The 22,500-nt window shown below is 42.0% G+C and overlaps 1 protein-coding gene across 2 annotated transcripts in view; it reads left to right on the top strand.

Moving 5' to 3' along the window:
* Window positions 1-11,046: 11,046 nt before the first annotated feature.
* Window positions 11,047-22,500, top strand: part of LOC137880588 (sodium- and chloride-dependent taurine transporter-like) — a 32,834-nt gene continuing 21,380 nt past the window's right edge. The window contains exons 1-4 of one of the 2 annotated variants that reach the window (XM_068722006.1): window positions 11,047-11,334; window positions 17,179-17,275; window positions 22,149-22,378; window positions 22,471-22,500. The exon at window positions 22,471-22,500 is cut by the window's right edge and continues 105 nt beyond it. In XM_068722006.1, the coding sequence (XP_068578107.1) occupies window positions 22,150-22,378; window positions 22,471-22,500 (259 nt within the window). In that variant the 5' untranslated portion in view covers window positions 11,047-11,334; window positions 17,179-17,275; window position 22,149. The remainder of the gene's footprint in view (window positions 11,335-17,178; window positions 17,276-22,148; window positions 22,379-22,470) is intronic. The other variant, XM_068722005.1, reaches the window with a different exon arrangement.

The following is a 22,500-nucleotide window of genomic DNA, read 5'->3' as shown; positions in this document are numbered from 1 at the left end:
GGTCCTCATGAGAGAGCTGAGATCAACGCTTCACATGCAGCCTGTTGTGCAGAGTGGTGCAGCTCTTTGTGCACCGAGCGTTGCCTCCCCTCTCCTCTCTGGATGTGTGTTTGCCTCTCTGCTGTTCGCCGTGCTGCAGTGTTTCCCTTTCGATACTGTTGTTTCCAAGACAGTGATAGTTTGACTCGCGTGGAGCCCTCTTCCAGAACGTTCCGCACAACACCGTGGTAACAGATAGACATTCAGCCTGGTGCTTTTCGCAGCAATGATTATTTCCATGGCAACATTATCAAAAGTTGCATGGCAACAATCATAAGCGTGCCGGCCGGATCTGAACAGGGCCGTTCCTGTCGCTTTGACTCTGAGCAGAGAGAAGGAAGGTTCCAACGTCACGTCTTCCTCTCATATTGCGTCTTTATTGTTATGTCTGTTTAAATGCTGCAATGAGAACATAAAGGTGAGGTTTGACCGATTCCAGAAGAGAGTGAACAACATCCAAAATCGAGGCTTTAATGAAGCCGTGCATATTGTTGTGTCTTTACATTACTGCTTCGATTGTAATTACGTCCCCAATAAATCCTCCATAATGTGGCCGCATTAGACGAAACACCTGCTGGGACACTTAGCTGCACGTTAAACTCCGCCGCAGCGTTGAATTAAGACCGCAAAGCTCAGCGCAGCAGAGATGTGACGGGACGTCCTGCCGCTTAGCGTTTGATCAGCCGTGAAGCTGTCTCAGGACGACTGCACCTCTTATCGGTTCAACAGTTCACACGACTGTGGCCGACACTCGCTAAAACGGCTGCATGCACATTTTGGATTTGGGGGGAAAAAAGTACATTTCTGAAGGTTTTTGAACTATACAAATATCACAAGTTGATAACAGTAACAGTGGAGCGACCTGGGAACCCGGCAGAACCTCAGTCAACTTTTCTGCAACATTAACTTTGGGCGGCGAGAAGCAGGATCGGTCAGTTGTACACGGTCTGAATATCACCAACAATCATTTTAAGAAGCTAGCTGGCCTCGCTCTCCTGCTGCAACCAAACACACACACACACACACACACGGTGCTCCATGTAATCTGCTGGATGTGTGAGTAGCCCTTTGTTTGCTAACATGTTAGCCAGCTCTCTTTGCGCTCTTCATGAACGCTCCAGCAGCAAGAACTAATAGTCCGAATGCCAAAGCAGCATTTTCTGAAGCCTCACTAAAAAAGTCCCGGAAATCAGTGGGAAACAACAATGGCCGCTCAGAATGTAAGGACTGTTATTTGCTTTCTCAAATAGTTGGCATTTTATATAAATCATATAATGATGTTTAGTTCAAGAGCTCAAAAATGCAAAAAGAACCAAAACAACAGAACAGAACAGTCGTACGGTCCTTTAAATAATCCCGATGTCATGACCGGAGTCCGACTCGGAGCTGCATGACTGGAGACGGAGAGACGGGCTGACTAATGAGACGATGTGCTGAACTGTGGGAAGAGAGACGAGTTTAGCTCCACGGAGGACAAAGGCTCCGACCTTTAAACGATGTTAAAGTCCAGCTTCTGTTGCTATTAAATTGCTGAAACCATTTGTCGACGCTCACACTTTGTTCCGGCAAATGATTAAACGGCAGACACTCGATCGAGGAATAGAGTGCATGACCGAGCAGACTACGAACTGGCCACTGTGTGTTTATTTGATTGCACGTCATTCAATTTGTTAAATGTGGATTTATCCGAATCGATAAGTCATTATGATGCCTCTGCTTGGATTGAGCCATCTGAGCCTGCAGCGTTGCTATGCATACAGGTAGAAATGGAGCACATGTATCTTCACTCAGCACTCGTCTAATTCTAAAACCTTTCTTTTATTTCTGCTCAGAGACTTTGCTCGTAATGCTGGTGTTTACTAGGAAGTGGTGCATTTATTTCAGTTTAATCCCTCTCCCTGGCCGGGCCGGAGCGGTCAGATGACAAGGCGCTAATCTCTGGACTGCCTGCCTGGCTGACTGCCCGCTTACTTAATGTGGGATTAAAAAGCCAGCACGCCTCCATCGCGTAGCAGGCTCTCAAAAAACCCCAACAAGCAGGGGGTCAGCGGGGGAGGATGACCCGGTGAACCGGAGCAGCGCGAGAAGGAGCCGTGTCACGTCTCACCGCTTTGGTTCTCTCTGAACCCTGCTGCCCCACATATGTTCACTTTATCTCAGGTTTTACCAAAGCTAGGGGAGAGGATGGATGAACTCGAGGATCAATCGGCTACAGTTGCTCTTCTGAAATCAAGCAAGGTGCAGCAAACTCCTGTGAGAATACGTTAGTGTAATAAATGACAAACTGTAAAGTCTTCCAGTCATTTCAGCGTCTGCTATTCCCTTCCAGCCCTGCAGTCCTTCCTGTTTTCCACCTTTAGTCGCCCACTTGTGCACTTGTTCCCTATTCCCCAATTAGCTCCCCAGCACACTGGCCACTTTCCTTCAATTCTCCACCAGGAACATTCTCCACTGTCAAAGTTGGACCGTTTTAACCACGTCTGTTTCTGGACGTTAACCAAAGGGGCCACGGAGGAGCAGAACGATCTCATTGTTAAAACGAAAACAACGAAAATAGAACGTCAATTAGGACGGTTATTTAAATGGTGGACGCGTAAATCGGACGCATCTACGTGACCTTATGGAGGGCGGGGCGGGAGGCGGGGCGGGACGGGAGGCGGATGGGTCAGATGAAAAAAAGGTCTTCCAGCCATGAGGCAGGCGTTCATTACGTCATTCCTAAACCTTACAAAGTAGATTCAGAGCGACAATAAACCGACAATTCCTGTTCCTAATAATCGGCTAATGTTAGCATGCTAACATGCTAAGCTAAGACCATGGTATACATTACTCCTGCTAGACAGTTAGCGTGTCAATAATATCATTGTGAACATGCAATGTTACCCTAATGGGGAACAATGTGATCTCATCACCACTCGTCAGACTTTGCCATTTGGGCAGAAGACTTTCGAGTCAATGTACTGACGGCCGTTGACTCTTATTCTGAACAAACTAGGAATGAATAAACAATAGAACTAAAAGAACCCTTTGGGAATGTGATCAGAAACTATGAGCAGCTTTACAAACTAAGGTCAACTATTTAAATACTCATAGAATGGAAAGAGCTTCTGGGAGGAAGGGGTTGATCTGGTTCAGTGGACTCAGAGGTGCAGCATCAGCTTTGGTTTAGTCCGATTTCCTTTGGTTTTCTTCATTAAAACCAATTCCTAGTCTAATCAGATACCCAGAAGTGAACCTTTTGCTTCCTGTGAAGCTGAACATGTTCACCACTCTGCACTGAACTTCAGACTTCTATCTGTAACGTCCCATCGGTTTATACGTGTTTACAAATATCTTATAATAATAATACTCTGTTTTGACAGGAAATACTTGACATTATTGAAGCGTGATGCCCTCGAGATGTAGTGTTATCGGGAGTTAAAGTTGCTTCCTCTTTGAAAAAAAAACACATGTGCTGCTCTTTCTCTTTCCTCTCACTCTATCTCTTTCTCATTTTGCTCTGTTTCAACTTTATTTGACTTTATTTATCGGAAATAACTTAAGCCGGAAACTAACCAACTAACCACAAGCCGAAGGCAGACATCTCTACGGCAGATATCTCCAAAACAAGGCAACTCGCACCAGAACCATCTCGATTGAATAACACCACAGCTAAGAGGAGATATGTTATGTGTTTTGGATATTTGGGTGAGCTGTTCGTTTAAACACAGCCTTAAAACTCTCTGCCGTTTTCAGGAAGTCTGCCCGTCTAGATGTTTGTCACTTTTCCTGTCACATGACCTTCCGTTCAACGACACTGACAGCGGCTGTGCAAACACGATCCGCACAGAGAGCTTCGGCTGCAGGCCGGCGTGGGTCAGATGGAAACCGAAAGAGAGAAAACACAATAAATAAACATAAAAGTACATTTTCTTGTCTCCTAATTGCACTATAAGATAGAATTACTAGCGGCTTTGCATTGCTTACATAAACAGGATCGCTGAGAGCTGTTTGTTCTTATCTTCTTTATTGTCCTAAAATAGCACAGCTACCAAACAAACACAGGACTTTCACCCAAGAGGCCGCTGTGTTAGTTCAGATTGACTTATTTCACGGTAGTTCGGTTCTCTTCTATATCCTGCTGCCTCTCTGTATGCATGCTTATTTCAAATCTAGATCATCTCGATACGACGGTCCTCACTGCACAAGAAAACCATAAGTGTGCATTGTTGTGACACGTTCAGGAACTGCAAAAGCGTGCCGAGAATTCAGTCGGCAAGTCGTGGTTGATGTTTACGATTGGTAATTGGGGGTCATATATTTTTACGCTGCACCTTTTATTTACAACCTGTATGATAATCTGAGTGCTCGCATTTCTCTCCCTGGATGACCTACTTTTGAAGCATTTCCTCTGGATCTAGAAGTTGCCTGAATGTCAATTTCAATTTGCATAGGAGCAAAGAGCAAACGAGGTGCAGCCGCCACTGCACCAGATAACTTTGCATGTTCATCGACCAGGATTTGCATCAACAAAAAAACTGGCTGTTCCACAAATTTAGCTTTACGAGAAATGATTGATGGCTGCGTTGCAGACTCCCCGTCTCTGATTGGTTGTTTTTCTTCGTTTCCCGGTTGGGACTCGAATGCCAACAATGGAAACCTGTGAGAATGGCTTTGCAAATTATGACTCTCATGATATATTTTCTCTTATCTTTTCTTCATCAGATTCATTCGTTTGATTTTCTGAGCTCGGTTCAAACTTTGCAAAACAATGCGTACTTCATTTCTTTGTCAAAGTGAAACTGTAAATATCTTAAATCCCAAACCAATTAATAATTAAAAGAAGTCAGAGGAACCTGAACGTTCTACAGATGATATCTCTCATGTACTACTTTCAGGATACAGTGACAGTTAGAGGAAAGCATGACCAAAAGTTATGTCTATTACCAACTGTAGCTTTAAGGTGTGGATGATATAAAGAGATAAAATAAGAAGTAAAACTGTTTCACTGTTCCACAATAAGAGCATGGGAGCAAAGGTCACACCACATCCTGCTTCACTGTCGGTTTGTGGTTATTTACCAAACCCATAAAACTTTTAGCTATATTCTTATACAGTATATGTTGCACAAACGGTAATTGTTGGAATGTTGTAGAGTCTTAAACTCTATTCTTTTATTTCAACAACCCCTTATCCGCCATGTATTGTAGCCGAATGACTAATGCAGAATGATCATGAGCTGTTCTTGTTGTAAAGTGTTGAAACTCACCTACTTTTCTGTGCCAACAGGATCTGATAGTACATTTCCAAAAGGTTTTCCCTGCTGCTAAATGAGCCAATAAAAAGGGTTTATGACGAGTTTAATTGATGAGGATTAGAGTTGAACAAGGACGGAGGTTGTAGTGGAGATTTCCATCTTGAAACACAGGACATCTCCAGTGAGAGGAACTCCAGGGAAGTTACTTATTAATCTGAAATGATTGTAAAACGTGATATCTTTTACTTAAATCCAATGTCACTTAACCCAACTCCCCTGAGTCTCCAAAAACTATTGTTCCCAGTCGCCATGAAAACATGTTGTCAAACCACGGATACGTTTAATCTGGACGTTTTGGCAGTCTGTCAGAACGTAGTGACGTAGTATATGAAATGATCGCTATTGAAAATGACAATCTGGATGACAAATTGAAGATATATTGCAAACATCTATGAGCAATATGGATTGTTGTGCAACTGTAATGTCCGTGAAACTTGGCAAATTGCTGGAATACTTGGCAAGAAGTAAAAAAGGAGGCTTGTGTTTTATGGTGAATAATGTTAACGGTAATGCTCAAAATGAAAGAACTGACAGGATTTCATTTCACTGGAGTTGCAACGTTAGCTTGTACGATTTCTTGTGACAAATATATTGATTGATTGAATGAAGTTATGTGCTTCAGTTTACTCAGTTTCAAATTCTAACATTAGTATTATTTTATTGTTTTATTTACACGTTAGCACCGATACCAACCAGGAGCAAAAATACCACAGGGTAGCGGTTAGCCGGCTAGCAACCTTAGCTAGCAACCTTGGCTAGCAACCTTGGCTAGCAACCTTAGCTAGCAACCTTGGCTAGCTTGGTGGTTTTGAGCTAGTTGGTCGTGTTTCAGCGATCGGGCTTCATTCGGCCCTCCTCAGCTCCATACACGCTCCACCCCTCTGACCATTTTTGGATTAGCCGGGAGTTGGGCTGTGTCGTTGCCGCCAAGATGGCGCCGGTCGGATCCGCCCACTTTGAGCTTCATTTTGGCTCTTCGAAGACCTCTGGGTGGCGTCACGCGGCGGCTACGTCTTCTACAGTCTATGGGGGAACGTTGAGTCTCACTAGAGTACGGTCTAGACGTGCTCTATATGAACAGTTTCACAAAATAACGCCCCGTTATGATTTGATGGTATATAAGTAAATTGAATTGAACTGCATCACAGCAGAACACTCACATCCTTTGAGTGCTACTTTATTTTCCAGACCACTTCATTTGATAGGAAAGCAGGCAGGATGTTTGGTTCCTCAGAGCAGATTTCAGTGGTCACGACGCTGACTCATTTGAATGATGCAAAGGTGATTTCAGGAACAAGTGTGTTTGTATCATTTATTTGAGTATTTTTTTTTTTCAGTGTGCGATAGGCAGCTGGAATTTGTTTGCGTGTTTGTGTGTGTGTGTTTATCGAGATCCTAAACAAATCTGGTTCTTAGTGCTTATATAACAAGTAGAGAAACTATCCCAAAGCACGAACAATTTTGTGTGCCACATCCACATGCCAGCTCGCCTATATTCGTGTGTGTTGGTGTCTTTGTCTTTTGTTGTGTTAAAACACTCCTAAATGACAGAGTTCATTGCAAACCCAAAGAGAAGACACTGTGGCCTACATAACATTTGAGAATGACTCATTTATATTAATTTACACTTGTGGTTACTGGTGGCAACAGCGAGTGTGTATTAATAATTCAGCTCCTAGAGTTTGAAATGACAAGTAGCAACCACCGGGAGTAGCAGGCACGCTTTGTCTTAACCATTACATTACATTACATTACCTTACATTAACCAAAATGAACATCATGCTGTATTGAAGAAGACTGTAAACTAGAGATTGAGACCATAAACTCATGTTTACAATGTTTACTGAGGGAATAAATCAAGAGAGAAGTAGAGTCATTTTAGACTAGACTTCTATACAACCAGACTTCTTTTTCCCACTGATGGACACTAGAGAGAATGCAGCTTTAAGGCACTTCTGCACTGGCTTCACTTTTCAGAACCGGAGGATCAGCAGCCTGATCTCACAGGAGATTCACACTTTGCTAAAATAGATTTCATGCTTTTCTTCTGATACAGTATACACAAAAAGACAAAATGCAACCCGGGTGACGCTAAACCACATCTATTTCTGAACAGGAACAATGGACATTGATTGAAAAAACGTGGAAAATCACAACAAGAACTTGAGATGTGAAGATTTTTTTACCAAGTTGCTGGTGTATCATTTATTATTCTGATAATAAACGACAATTCAGTAAATTTACGTTTATTGTTACATTTCATTTTACATAATTAGAAAAGCAATGTTTAAGTCAAGCCTGGTGTTGCTTTAAACATAAAATAATGATCCCATTGACCTCTGAGCTCCACACAGCGAGGCTTACTTCCTATTGATTTAACATCGGGATTGGATCGGTACCAGCCGATACCCAAAGCCCAGGTATCGTAATCGTAACAAGTTGGATCGGCGCATCCCTATATTGTACATTTAATATACAATACTTTCCAAAACTGGGAGGCTGTCACCAAAAGATGTTGTCCTTGAGACAACAATGTCCCCTTTAATAATTAATCTGGTTATTCCATTCCTTATCAATTATGAATGTGGTAAATGTGCTAATCCACTTTAACCTTAAATGCTAATATTCTTGAGAAACTAGCAAGAGTATGCTACATTCTTAAAATGATCAAACCAAAAAAAACAGCCCAGAGCTGCCAACTCTTTTTACAATGAACATAGCTATCAGCACTAGCTCCAAAAGTAGCTCAATTTAGACCTTCAGGCCCTGAGAAATATCAATCGGTTCCTTGGTTAACTTCAGCGACACGTCTACGGTACACTGCCGTTTGCTGTGACTGTAACGCTCCATCGTGGGTGCATGCGGTGCCCATTCATTCCTCCTGAGTGGCTTCTGATTGCTTCTTAGTTTTTGCATGAACATTGACACAAGTCTGCTGTTATTCCCTGCCTTCTCTTTCTTTGGAATGATCACGGAGCTTCGACAGGACATTCTTTCTTTCTTTCTTTTTCCTCTCTGCCTTCCGTTCAAGAGGCTTTCGTTGGGTCATGGGTGAGCTCATGTGTAGTCTACAGTTCACCCAGCTGTATTACTGATTTTGAATTGTTTTTGTTCATGGTAATTCAACATACATTCATATTAATGACTTGGTCACTGCGTCTTCTTCTATATTACCGTTTGCTGATGATACTGGCTTATTCATTTCCCAAAAACATTTTCCCTACACACAGGTTAATTCTGAATTAAATATCATTTCTAAATCATTTAAAATGAACATGTATCTTCAATTGTTATTGCATTTAAGTCCATGATATGTAATGCCAAAAACAAAAGTGCATGAATATAATTATCATAATTATTTATCAGTATTGTTTGTGCTTTACTTGAATGAAAGTAATCTTTAAAGTATATTAGAGTGATATATCTTACTAATTATATGTCTTGTTATACTAAGTCTTGAATAGTTTAAATGTTTCTGTGAATCCTGCCAGCTGAATGAATATTAATTTTTATATCAAAGTCCTTTTGGCTTCATTACAACACGTATGAGTCTTAAACATCCAGGTTTGCTTCCTCTTTTAATACTTCTGTTCTGTAATTCTTACAGTTGACTCAGTTTATCTAATTTCTCTCATTCTTGCCTCCCAAAAAACAACATCCTAGATTTGGGAGGTTACTCTCGGTCACAGACACAGTAGTGAGATACAGTGTCTGAAACACAGCGAGGAGGTGACATTCACCGCCGAGATAAGAAGTGCATATAAAGAGTTTCTAGGGCGGAGGTTAATGCTAGCCATCAACATGTCGCTTCTAGAGATATAAATGGAGTGAGCTGGTCTGCTTCTCAAAACTGCCCTAAAAGTGAATAAGCCAAGAGACAGAAAGGCCAGCTTAAGCTATCATGTTTGTGTGCCGTATTTAAAGATCACTAAACAAGCCTCTGTGGTCGTTCTAAACGTCATCAGACATGTTGCCACTCTTACAATGACCAAGTGTGTCTAAGTGTTCAAATCATTCACCTCTTTTCAAAGGCACAGCATGCAGCAGGGGAACAAATGACTACTTTCAGCTTAAAGTCTGTTTCCCTTTTTCACCCTTATTTGTTCTGCTGAGTGCTCTCTGACGCAACAGTTACAAAGCTGACGTATTATGAAAAGGGACACAATTGTGAAAAGTTTTGGAATACCTGCAAGACTTTTTAAGGAGGGCTTGAAAGTATACGTTCCAGTCAACAGTCTGAATCTCAACCGGCCTAAAAAAAAAAAAAAAAGGTTTGCCCGAGGTAAATAAGATAAGAAGTCATTGCATCCATTTCAGCGCGTTGAACATAATCATTCTCAGTTCATTTAAGAGCGATCTGCACGTTACAAGTTCATCACGTACACATCTAAATTAGAGACTCTTCCGCAGATCATCCGTCTCAGGTCCTACTGTCAGGATATGGTGACAGTCTGAGCAAATATGACATAAAGTCACTTCTATTTAAGTCACCAACCGCAGCTTCAAGTGCGATAGATACACACGATGCCATAGGAACACCATGGAAACGCCGCAGTCACCATTAACCTGAGCTACTTGAGCCCGAGCGCTTCTTCTTTTTATTTAGGCCAACCTGAAAATGTTCAATTTGTGCTGTGTGCCATCTTCATTTACTCTTAACCAGTAACATATATATATATACTGACAGTTACACATCTGAACAAATCTCACAAGTGTTCCCTTTATTACAACACCAACATTATTCAAATACACCGTGTGGTTGCAGAGATACACTCTTTTTAGTGTGGGTATGCCATTGTCAAGCAGAGGCCTAACAAAAATAAAATAGGGTTAAGGTTCAAGAGGTTAAGGACCATTAAACTCAGTTTAAGTGAGAGATCAGCTGTGATAGAGGACAGTACGGCTCATTAAGCCCCTGTAGAGATGGACACAAGGGGTGGACAGAATAACAGGAACACCTGACCTCCAATAATACCACACTGCTTCTTAGGACTGTGATAGGCCGGCGTTAAGCTGAACTGCACTATAACAATGGATTTAATCACCGGTGAGTTGTTCCTGTTGACTGGTTTGCATGTAGTAGGAGTACTTGTTAAGGTGGTGTATAATATACCAGCCTGTACAAATACTACTGCAGCCGTTGTAAACATGACTCCGTCACTTCCATTGTTCAAGTGACAACGCTGCTTGCTTCTGTGTGTCTCGCGTGCTGCACGGACTCCACACACGACTCCTTTTATTTCCAACGCCGCGTGCACGCTCTCCGTGCGCTTTGTTGTGTGCGCGGTTCTCGCGCGTAAAGGGAGCGGGGGGGGGGGCTCAGAACCTGATGTGGTGTGTACCCGTGAGGGCCGGTTAAGATACCGAACAACCAACCCACTCGTGAAATGGGTAAGGGGACGGGGACGCCCCCCCCCCCCCCCCTTAATGCTGCATTCACGTGCTGCTCGTAAACCCCCCCACCCTACTTTGAAAGCTGAAAACACTTCCGTGTCACTTGGCGGAGCCTTTAAGTGCTCCTGGATAGAGGCTGATGATTACAGAAATGAGCTCCTGTGTGTCTGCAGTGATGAGGAGGAGAAAGGGCACCGGGGCGGTCCGGGGTGTTCAGCCGGGGTTGGGTTTTGGGGGGGGGGGGGGGACGCGCCCGGTTCGCCGCAGTTCGCATCAGTTCCAAAATCCACTTTCGCTCCTCGTGTAACGGCGCACTTGACAGAAAAATCAGAGGCGGGCCCTGAACGCAGCGTCACGCAGCTCTCCTGTTGCGCGGAGAGGAGGCAGGCCGGTGTTTTTCCACTGCCGCGGATGTCTCATGTCCCCCCGTTTAGAGAGACAAAGGTCAGAAAGAGAGCTTTATAAACAGGCTAAAATATAAGCTACCGACGCGTCCAGCCCCTCAGTCGCTCTCGCGGACACAGACAAGACGACACGTTCAAGGGACCGCGCTCAAAGGACATTAAAAGGACAAAATAACATACAACATTACATCAACAGAGCAGGTAACGGAAAAAAGAATGAATCTAATAATGTACATCCTCTGACGGAGGGATGACTGTGCTCTTCTTAGTCACGTTATTCCGATTTTTCTTTTAATCATAATTATGATTTTCATTTCGTTTATTTGCGTCTGAATGAGATTTCTTTTATTTTCAAACCAGCAGCAGCGTTTGATTTAAAAAGAGCTCGTGCATGTATGGGTGGAAATGATCGTTTTCTTGCATTTCTTGGTGTTTTTTTAAATATTAATATTCATGTGTACTGGTGGACTCCGTGTGAACGCTGATGGGGAACCTGTGATGTATGCTTTTGGATCCAGGCTCTGGTTGATTTGGTGGATGTATTTTTTTTGAATAGCTTTAAATGTGAGTTTTTTTTTTTATTCCGTGTCTTCTCCATGTGCTGCAGACCATTTCACACAGTCGAGCGTCAGATGCTTTGAAGGGACATTTCATTCTTTCATTTGTCTTGTGTTGCCCTCCAGCCTCTTGTTCAGGATGTCGAGCAGTCCGTTTTATTCACACTTCCAGGTATTAACTGCTTATATTCTTTTGTCATGCAGTCCGTCTCTTTCTCCAACATCTGTATAGATTTTGAGTTTTAATCCAGCTGAAGGAAAATAGTCTTAATGTATGTTTTTCTATTTTTGCTTTATTTCATTGACTTCCTATAAATTAATTCCGTTATTAAACTGCACAATAAAAGAGGGGGAAGTGAGGCGCTCAGCGCGCTGAGGAGGCGGAGATGATCGTCAGCCGCACGTTGCACAGAATCGCGCGCTGCTTCTCCGACCACGAGTCTCTCTCTCTCTCTCTCTCTCTCTCTCTCTCTCTCTCTCTCTCTCTCTCTCTCTCTCTCTCTCTTCTCTCTTCTTGGGTACTGAAAACATTTACAATGCAAATGTGAGATAACAGCGTGAGGAAAAACCCCATTTAGAAATGAGTAAAGGTAACTTAAGGTAGAAACGGAACAATGCAGTTAAACTCTTTACTATTGCATAGATGTATTTGAAGGTTTGTGTTCTGTGTGTATGTACAGTACCAGATCAGCACAGTGCAGGAAAACATAGATGAATGATAGACTTCATGGTGGGTTTATTCCATCCCACGCCCCTTTTTTTCTCTCTCTCTCTCTCTCTCTCTCTCTCTCTGTCTGTCTCTCTCTCGCTGTCTCTCTCTCTCTGTCTCTCTCTCTCTGTTGGATCTCTTAGTTAGGGAGCTGCTCTGCTGCCGATCTCTCTTGTTTTTTCTCTTCTTCTTCTTCTTCTTCTTCTTCTTCTTCTTCTTGTATTAATAATATTAGTAGTAGTCCTTTTTCTATTGTTTCCTGGTGTTATAATTGGTGTTTCTGGCTGCCCAGCCAGAGCTCGGTTCAGCACAAGGTTTCTACCCGTGCTTGCTGACAGAACATTCTAGACCTTATATGACAGTCTGAAGATAACGTCTGTTGATTTGAATTGAACTCTTCTAGCCTTCATGTGCTAAAACGTTGGGTCCTGGGTCCTTTTGTGGTGGGATAGTCCTGATGGTGGCGCTATAGGTCATTCATTACAAATCAGCCATACCTGCTGGCACTTTGCAACTTTAACCAAAATGTAGGTCCCAGTTAGCAATAATGTTACAGCCAGATTTATGTCAAAAATTGCACCCACAGAGCATCAACGTGTTTTAACGTAAACGGTGCTGTCAACGGTTACTGCAAATTAAATCTTGAAGGTTTATGAAAACATATCACAACATTTGGATGTCATGGTAGTTTTTTAACTGTACTTTGAATTCTATCCTCATGTTAGCTATTGTTCTGTCTTTATAGAAACAAGTTACTAACTTCTGTATGTTGTCTTGATGACGTGCAAATATTCTCAGACTTTTGTCTTGATAGTAGAATTTTTTAACTTCCTTAGCAGGTAGTTCAACGAGATCATGCCGCGCTCTCCATGTGACAGGTTGTTAGATTTTAAAACTGGGATGATGCAGAATAAACATTATAAACATGCTGAAGAAACCCCTAGGGGACAGTCGTAACTTCGCTGGTCGAACAATAGAATAGAAAACGCGCTCCTCACGGAATTTCCGAACCTCTGTACAGTTTTGATTTGTTTTCTGGTTGCTGTATTGGATCTTCGTTCTTGGGTCGGTTGGTGAGGTCTCTTGAGTTTATACTGTATGTGGCTTGCATATGTCTTTTAATGGCTGAAAAGTTTAATCGGGGGGGCAACGTTTCTTCAGTAGGGTTGGGTTGTGATTGAAGTTTTGGATTAGTTTTAAGATTAGAAGTTACCAAGAGTTGTTAACGCCCAGAGTCCAACTGGACTCTGGGCGTTAACAACTCTGGGTAACTTCCAACAATTCTGCGCAGACTTTTGTATACCAGAAAAGAGTTTTTTTGGGACTGTGCCCAGAATGGTGTGTACCTTCCAATGTTGAAATTGATCCAAAACTATTATCCCAACCCTACTGAAGAAACGTTGCACTCCTGATTGACAAGGTATTGTCAGACAGGTAGTTATGTAAATAGAAAAACTGTGCCTCTGTGCCGGCAACAGCCGTGGCCGGACGCTTTGTATCTTCGGGTTGTCCGTCTGTCCGTTCCTTTCTCGCAAACTCAATACCCCCACCTTGAACACTGTCTTCGAATTTGACAAAAACTTCCACTTGCACTCAAATTTGAACCGATTTAGAATTTGGGGCTCAAAGTTCACTGTGACCCGTTCACTGTGGCCCATGACTCAAGAAGTCACTTGTTAATTTTGACAGTTAGAGTTGTTTACGCTATGAGTCCAACAAGAATCTTCTTGTTCTTGTTGGACTCTGGGCGTTAACAACTCTGGGTAATTTCCAACGATTCGGCGCAGACTTTTGTTTGCCAGAAGGCAGAGTCTTTTGGGACTCTGCCCAGATTCTTATTTTTGCAGAACGGTGTGTACCTTCCAACGTTGAAATTGATCCAAAACTATTATCCCAACCCTACTGAAGAAACGTTGCACTCCTGATTGACAAGGTGTTGTCAGACAGGTAGCTATGTACATGGCAAAACTGTGCCTCTGTGCCGGCAACAGCCGTGGCCGGACGCTTTGTGGCCGGACTCTTTATATCTTCGGGTTGTCCGTCTGTCCGTTCCTTTCTCGCATACTCAATACCCCAGGAACACCTTGAACACTGTCTTCGAATTTGGCAAAAACTTCCACTTGCACTCAAAGTTGAACTGATTAGAATTTGGGGCTCAAAGTTCACTGTGACCCGTTCACTGTGGCCCATGACTCAAGAAGTGATTTGCAAATTTTGACAATTTCACACAAATGTCTAATAAGAGAAAATGATGATGGGATGACATTTTGGACGGACAACATGATTGGTTGGCAGAGGCATACGACTGGTAATTTAAGTTATTTACGGCTGTCATTTGCTGCTATTTTGTTCAAGGATCTAGCATTTTTTGCCATGGATTATGCTGTTGGCAGGATGGAAAATAATAAGTAATAACAATAAGAAAACTCTCCCCTGAAACCCAGTGTAAAGATGTTCTTGTTGGTTAGCAGCTCTTAAAAAACGGTGACCAACCACAGTCAGCATTTGAGGGAAATGGGGAAAGGTAAAACATCCCATTTAGGGACTTCTTTGTAGATGTACTTGGGGTGGAACCTTCTAGCTGAATCACACAGACTGGCTGATAAACTGGTGTACAAGTCCAACCTTTCAGCTCCTGACCCTGAGATTAATCTAACTAATCTTGGCTGCTGTAGCGTCCTCTTCTGAATCGGCCACTGTGAGCTCGGGATCGCATCAGATCTCCTGCATCCAGAGACACACCTCCGACTATAATGCTCTCTTTGTGTCCCGTGGCTGCTTCTGTAGGTGGCACACTTTCTCTTGCTGCTGATCATGGAAAATACCAAAAAAAACATCACAAAATGCATCGAAATGTGTGCCATGGGGTATTTCCAACTATTCCAGTTGCATGTTTGGATATTTATTTAAGTGAAAATTGAAGGCTGCTGTATTAACTGCCGGCTTGTTTGCTGTTAAATCATTCATTAAGAGTGAAATCTCAGTCATCGGCACGTCAACATTCCCAGAGTAGTTTTTACAAATGGAAACGGAGAGAGCCAACGGTGACACCATCACCCTCAGTTACACTGCAGGAGCTGCCGTCAGACTGCCAGTATATGACCGTGTGTCGGTGATATCAGCTCTGCCTGAACCTCCACTGCTACTGTACATATTAACCAGCACCAACCACTGACCCACACACACTCAAACAACACTACTGGTGAATAGAGTTGAACATTTGACTGAGTAGATATCCCCATAAAACATCCCCGGCTGATTACTGACATTAAGACAAGCAATTTTTTTTGTACTGCAAATTAAATATGCAAACAAGGAATTATCTCTTTGTATGTATATGTGCTGAATGTTGCAGACATTTCCAGAACAGAAAATCCGAAAATGCTGTCAACATCCATAAAAAAACAAGTTTTGCCAGGTTTTTTATAAATAAAATGTTGTATAAATCAGACTATAAGTGGTGTGTGGACAAAGCCCTCTGTAGAAAGCTTCAGCACACAGAGAGGAATGAAGGTGTGAAGTTTGGTGGATGTCAGAACTACTGAAGTGGAGATTTCTGGATCAGAGTGTGAGAAAAACTCCATTTAGAGAAAAAGGTCCTTTAAAGAGACTCTACAGGTGAATAGGGTCAAAAAATTAACTCATAGATATCACCATGAAATTTCCCCAGTTGATTACGTGCGCAAAGACAATTATTTTCTGTATTACAAGTTTTCTGAAAGTTTATGGTTAAATATGCAAATTAGTTATTATTTAATAATAACTTTTGGAGAATTTAGGAGAAATCTAGAAACGCAAATATACAAAGTAGTAAATATATGTGTATTTTTGATGTTTTCTTTCCACTTGTCTAACAGAAGACGTGTTATTGAAGCGAAATAGCACTAAATCGCAAAACTTGATCAGAGCATGAAAAATTCAGTTTTTTTCCTTGGAGGTCTCCCTCTAATCTTGGTTTTATATAATTGTGTTGAAGTTTGAACAGCTAGGAATCTCGCTCATTACTTTAACCTTGGCAGCTGAAGGTGAAAGCAGTTAAAATGTTGATTTATAGCCGGGAGGTTCAAGCTTGTTATTAAAGGAAGGAATGCCAAGTGCACATCTCCCCACGTTTATGATGGAGGTCAAGTATTCTGATGGAAGGTGAACGACAGACCGCAACAGACCAGCGACCCCCTTGTGGCCACCGGACCGAGAGGCGACGTAACGGATGAACTCCGCATCAAAAGTGGATCATCTGAACAACCACAGATTTGAAGCAGCGAGCAAAAGCAACCTTTGAACATCTTCGCTTTAGGTTCGTTCAAAACAAAAATGGCAGCTCCCGAAGCTGTTCGCATTTTCTTCTTCTATGTTGATGGTATTTGGTTTTTGCATGAGCTGCACTTGAAGTGCCATCTGCTGGTAAAATTAGTAGTTCCTCTTTATGTTCTGTAGAATCTCATGACTCAGACTTCCTGGCAGCAGGCTCTTTTGTGATCTGACACGGTGACACAGTGTTCATGGTGAATGTGCGAGTTAGCCGTTTGTACTTCCCACATATATCAGATATGACATGAATGCATGGCTGAAATGATAAAAAAAAATTGGTGATAAAGCCCGGCTTAGCACTAAACCGACCCGCTCAGGATAAGAGCGGGGATCTCGTGAGGACAAAGCGTCTTGTCCGGAGGCTGATGCTACACGTACTGATCCGTCGGTTCCAGATCATTAATGAAGACGTACTCTGATGTCATAGTCTAGCTACAAATCTAAGTTCATGTTTGTGTTTTTGAACAGGAGTGGAACCTACTGACCTGCATGACATTGAATACTAGAAAGAACTCGTACAGAGAATCAACAGTGACTGTTGACTCTAGTCAGATAAGACTGTAAGGTATGCACCTCTCTGCATTCTTTAACTCGTACACTTCCTGTTGTCTCTGTCTGAGCCTCTATCGCTCTCATGCATTGTTGCTGTTACCGTCCCTCACGCTGTGCTGTTTCCAATCTTGCTCAATTTCGTTTTCTCTGCATCTGTTGCATCTCTATATGTCTTTATGTGGGTGTGACTCACTTTTCTTTGTCACTCTCTCTTTCAGTAACCCGTCTGTAGCTGCATACTCTCCCTCCCTCCCTCCCTCTCTCTTTCTTTTTCTTTTTCTTTTTGAACTCCCCTCTGCTCTGTTTACTGTTATCAGCTCTTTCTCTCACCCTCTACCACTCTCTCTACACGTCCGATATATTTTCTCACAGTCACAATAAAGTCCGCCTCTTTCTGTTTCTCTACCAAATAGTTAAAAGCTTCAAATATTCATTCACGTTGACATTTAAATTGTCATTATTAATAATTTAGAAATGGTGCGTGCAAAAGTCCACCAGCTTCCACTTCCTCTTCCTCTTCCTCTCTCTCAGACGCACACATAGCCAGCGCTGTGTCCTCGTCTCTGTAATTGTCTCAGTCCCTAGTCCAAATGTATTTATTGAAAAAAGATGGATGTAATGATTTCCAAAATGTATGTTTTTATCTTAACAAACTATTCTCCTACAATCCATATTCGTTGGTGTTTTGCCTTTTTTAAAAGCATTTTTACAGAAGCCATGAACTGTTTACTAAACTGTGCTAACAGGGCTTTCCAGCAGCAATCTAACAGCACCATGAATACCACAATACAAAGAAATGAGACGTAGGCTATGCTAGGATGTTGTTAATATTTAGTGATACGCTACAACAATGCAGTGACGTTATTGTGGACATTTGAGGCCCATTATCATGGCCAACGAATATCGCGTTGGACGATTATCTCCTCGTATCGCCCGAGCCTAGATGGAGGAGTAAAATATCAGTTGTGATTCTCAAAGAGAGGAAGGAGTGAAAGAAATGTGGGGCAGAGGAGGAGGAAGAGAGTGGAATTAAAAGGTGGTCAGCCCAGTGGAAATGTACATGGTCTTAGAATAGGAGAGTGTGTTATGTAAGTGGTTAGAAAGTGTGTGTGTGTGTGTGTGTGTGTGTGTGTGTGTGTGTGTGTGTGTAATGGTGGCTGGGTTCTGAAGTCACTACATGAGTCTCAGCCCAGCAATCTCTCCCACACACACACACACACATCAGACAATGAGTCTCTATGTTTTACAGCAAGAATTTGGCCCGTGCTTTAAATCGTCCCAAAGGTCACCGTGATTCCCACGGCGCGTCTCGCTCTCTGGAGGTCGCTGGAGGCAACGTGCAACAACCAACATTTCCTGCTTGTGTTATCGCTGCTCTCTAATGACTGTGATGAATCCCCCCCCCCCCCCCCCCCCCTTCATAACGTCAAACTCTCTTTGCTCAAAATGCGAAATCTGCAAGTTCCTCGTCCGACAACCTTTAAACCAGTATGGTGACATCTTCAACTTTGGGTCTTCTGATGAAGCTCGGCACTCTTTTCTTCTTGCCTTATATCTTAAATTGGGTTTAGCTGTAAATATAATACTTTAAATAACTATTGTACATTTATCATCATCATCATGCTTACCCTCTAGCACAATGTGATAGCATATTAAGTGTTGAGAGGAAGTAAATGAATATTAGGAAACAGAACAGTGTTGCTCTGAAGCACTAATTTTGCATTTATCCAAAATAATTGATAGTACAAAGTGCAAATGTAAAGCAAGGGACTTTAATGTTGTAATAAACTGTCAGAGGGTAAATGTATTACACAAGTGTTACACAAACGCTTTTTGTGAGCTCGACAAGGTTGATGCAGAAACACAAAGTAGCAAAACAAACATCTATTTGTATTAATACACACAGATTACTTATTTAATATTTGATGTGAATGGGCATCAGTATTGATTGTGGATCTCATTAACTCCCATCATCCTCTTCTGTAACTCCCATCTCTTCTACCTCTTGCTCAGGAACAATTATTTTGCGCTATGCATTGTAGATAGCTGAATATGCCAAATATGGAACAATGATAAGAGCTCAATGTGATTAAGGCTCAAGTCGTGGAGATGATTGTGTAATGTTCCGGCATCTTTTCCTTCACTTGGTTTTCAGTGGAGATAAATGGATTAGATATAGCATTGGAGGCTATGTAGCCAAGCCTGTGGATGTCTCATTTGATACATTTCTTCCTGCGGTAGCTTTCATAATGAGTTAAAAGCTTCCATGGAGTGCCACAAGGCTCTGTTGTGGGTCCTCGACTTTTTAAACTTTAATCTATGTTTTATTGCTAGGAGTCACCATCTGCAAGGTTTCATAATGTATTTCTTTGCTGATGACACCCAACTCTATAGCGGTGTCCATCCTGTTTGTTTTCAGTTGGATTGGAAAGAGATTTGCTTTGCATGCTGTGCCAAAATCAACCAAAACAAGGCAGTGAAACTTAAATACGTTGTGACACAGTCACAGTGACCACAATCTATTCATTCAAGTGTTTCTCGTATAAACAGTCTCAATGATCCCATTGTCTCTGTGGTCAAAGAGCATTAGCCAGTGTTTCAGGATATTTTTCTCATCTTGCATTAATTGTAGCTGGTTTTGTTATTCACATCAAAATGCCAGTCCGCCTCTCTAGTGGAAGTAATATCACTCTTGGCCATTAATATCAACCGCTGTAGTTTGCCACGGACATAATGGAGTCCATTGTATCTCAAGCAGGAAATACTTACATTTACACACACACACACACACACACACACACACACACACACACACACACACACACACACACACACACACACAACGAGTGCTTTCATTTACCTCAGTGTTATTAATTAACTGTCGAGGAAGTTGGTCATGAAAACAAATGTGTCTGTACGTGTCTTTGTGAAATCATTAACTAGTTTTAAGGATACTTGCATCAGATAGATGGCGGATGTACTGTACAGTTGTTCGCTGGCAGAACAAAATGTGTACAAGAATACATGAATCCCCCAAAAACAGTTGAAACGACTCTCTCCTTTATCTTTGTGCAGATCTATACGAGCAGATTTAAAGTTTATGGTAAAAAGCATTTTTGGAAAACAAATCATTGAAAATAAAATAAGCAACAGACCAAAAACATAGGGATTCATCTGAAATGTAATATTATAAAATATAATATCTTGCAGAAAGTATGGATGGATGAATGAGAGAGACAAAGATCTGCTACAGCAGTGTGCTCGATGGAAATAGATAAAGACATTTTCTACAATGACAGACATCTGCTGACTACTAAGTGTGTCTGTCTGTCCCTCTGACTCTCTCCTATTGCACATACACACATACATGACTGAAGAACTCTGACTTAATCCATTAAAAGGACATTTTAGGTGTGTTTGTTTTAGCTGTAGCTTTTTAATTCAAGGCGGATACATTGAAAGAAAAAAAAAGCAGCTTGTACTTCCATTACAACATTTAAGATGGATGAAAGTCAAGGGTTTACGTGTAGGCGGAGGCTTTTGCACGTATTACATTGTGCTAAAAAAATATATTTTCCTGGATCTAACGAATGGCATCGTTGCGTCACGTTAAGTTATGCTGTCACGCAGCGCTGTTCGTACCGTTGTAATGTTAAATTGATACGTTGTGCTTCATTTTAACACAAACCATGATCACTATGCTGAACTAAACCCAGTAGTCTGTTGCCCCAAACCTAACCAGTTGTTTCACAATGTTAAACATGTGCAATTGTGTGTGTCTGCAAGCGTGATGCAAGGTTGACATAAAATACATTTTTATTCTGGCGCTGTATTTTGACTGCTATTCAGTATCAATGTGTTGACAAAGGCAAGCCCCTCACATACACACTGCAGAAGTGTTTCAGCAAAGAACCCAAATTCTTTCTTTATTATTATTATTATTATTATTATTATTATTATTATTATTTCTTTATTTTTCTAAAAGGAAACTTAATGAACTAGATTTGCAACAGACTGAGGTGTTGCAACGATTGCACAATTCCTATTGCTGCCGGCATGAGTAGTACATTTTAACTGCTATATCTGTTTAGAATTATAATGAAATTGAACTTGCAATACCATCAGTATTGCCCTGCTATATACTTGTAGTAGCAAGTATCACACCAAGTGTGTGGCTTTGTGGCTTGGTAATGATATTGTAATGGCTTCCAAAAAAACGGCTGACATGAATCGGGGAAGTCTAATTTATCTGTGCCTGCATGTGTGTGTGTTTACACTCGCACTCCCAAAAACCTCAGCAGTATAAATTCAAAGAAGCCAAGCAACAAGAGTCAGCTCGGTCCCAGAGCCCTCCAGGTTAGGTTGTAGTGAGCGACTTACAGTAAAAGAACGGGTTAACATCAATATGCTAATGGAAGCTATTATCCACAATCCATTGAGGATCCATGCTGTTTAAAGTGTAGTTCAATGGTTTTGTCCAGGTATCTTGAAGATGTCCCTGACCTCTGAATTGGGTGTCAGCGAAGTATGGGTAGAAAGTAATATGTCAATAAATATATTGTCGGAGCATTTCAAAAGCTTTCAGGGCAAATAGACTATATGAGCACTTGGGATATCATGTCGTTTTTCCCACGTATTTTAAAGCTTTCAAACTGAATTGTCCGAAACTACTTCCACCAGTCAAACGCTGGAACATCCTCGGTTGGTCCACCAGCCACTTGGGAGTGTAGCCAGCCACCATCAAGTGGTTCTGTTTGGGTCTGAAAATCTATTTAGCTGTCTATGTATTGACAGCAGTATTAACAGGCTGCTGTCAGTGGATTCATTTCGATCCAATTCTCACAGGATTCATTTTTTTTCCCCCTCTCTGTCTCCTGTTTCTACAGAATGGCACAAAAAGAGAAACTTCAGTGCCTGAAGGATTTCCACAAGGACACTCTGAAGCCGTCTCCCGGTAAAAGCCCCGGCACCCGGCCTGAAGACGAGGCGGAGGGCAAACATCCGCAGCGGGAGAAGTGGGCCAGCAAGTTGGACTTTGTTCTGTCCGTGGCTGGCGGCTTTGTTGGTTTAGGGAACGTCTGGCGTTTCCCGTACCTCTGCTACAAGAATGGTGGAGGTAAGGCATTGCTGTACCTCATCTATTCATTGGGTTGATTTGCTTATCTGCTTCTTTCACATTCGTAATGACTATGTTTTCCCTCCACCCAGGTGCATTCCTCATCCCCTACTTCATTTTCC

The sequence above is a fragment of the Cebidichthys violaceus genome, unplaced genomic scaffold, assembly GCF_023349555.1.
Source record: "Cebidichthys violaceus isolate CVI_PGR_0920_01 unplaced genomic scaffold, fCebVio1.0.p SCAF_29, whole genome shotgun sequence".
In the NCBI taxonomy this organism is placed as follows: Eukaryota; Metazoa; Chordata; class Actinopteri; order Perciformes; family Stichaeidae; genus Cebidichthys; species Cebidichthys violaceus.
The sequence above is the reverse complement of the archived record's forward strand: the minus strand, read 5'-3'. Positions and strand labels throughout refer to the sequence as shown.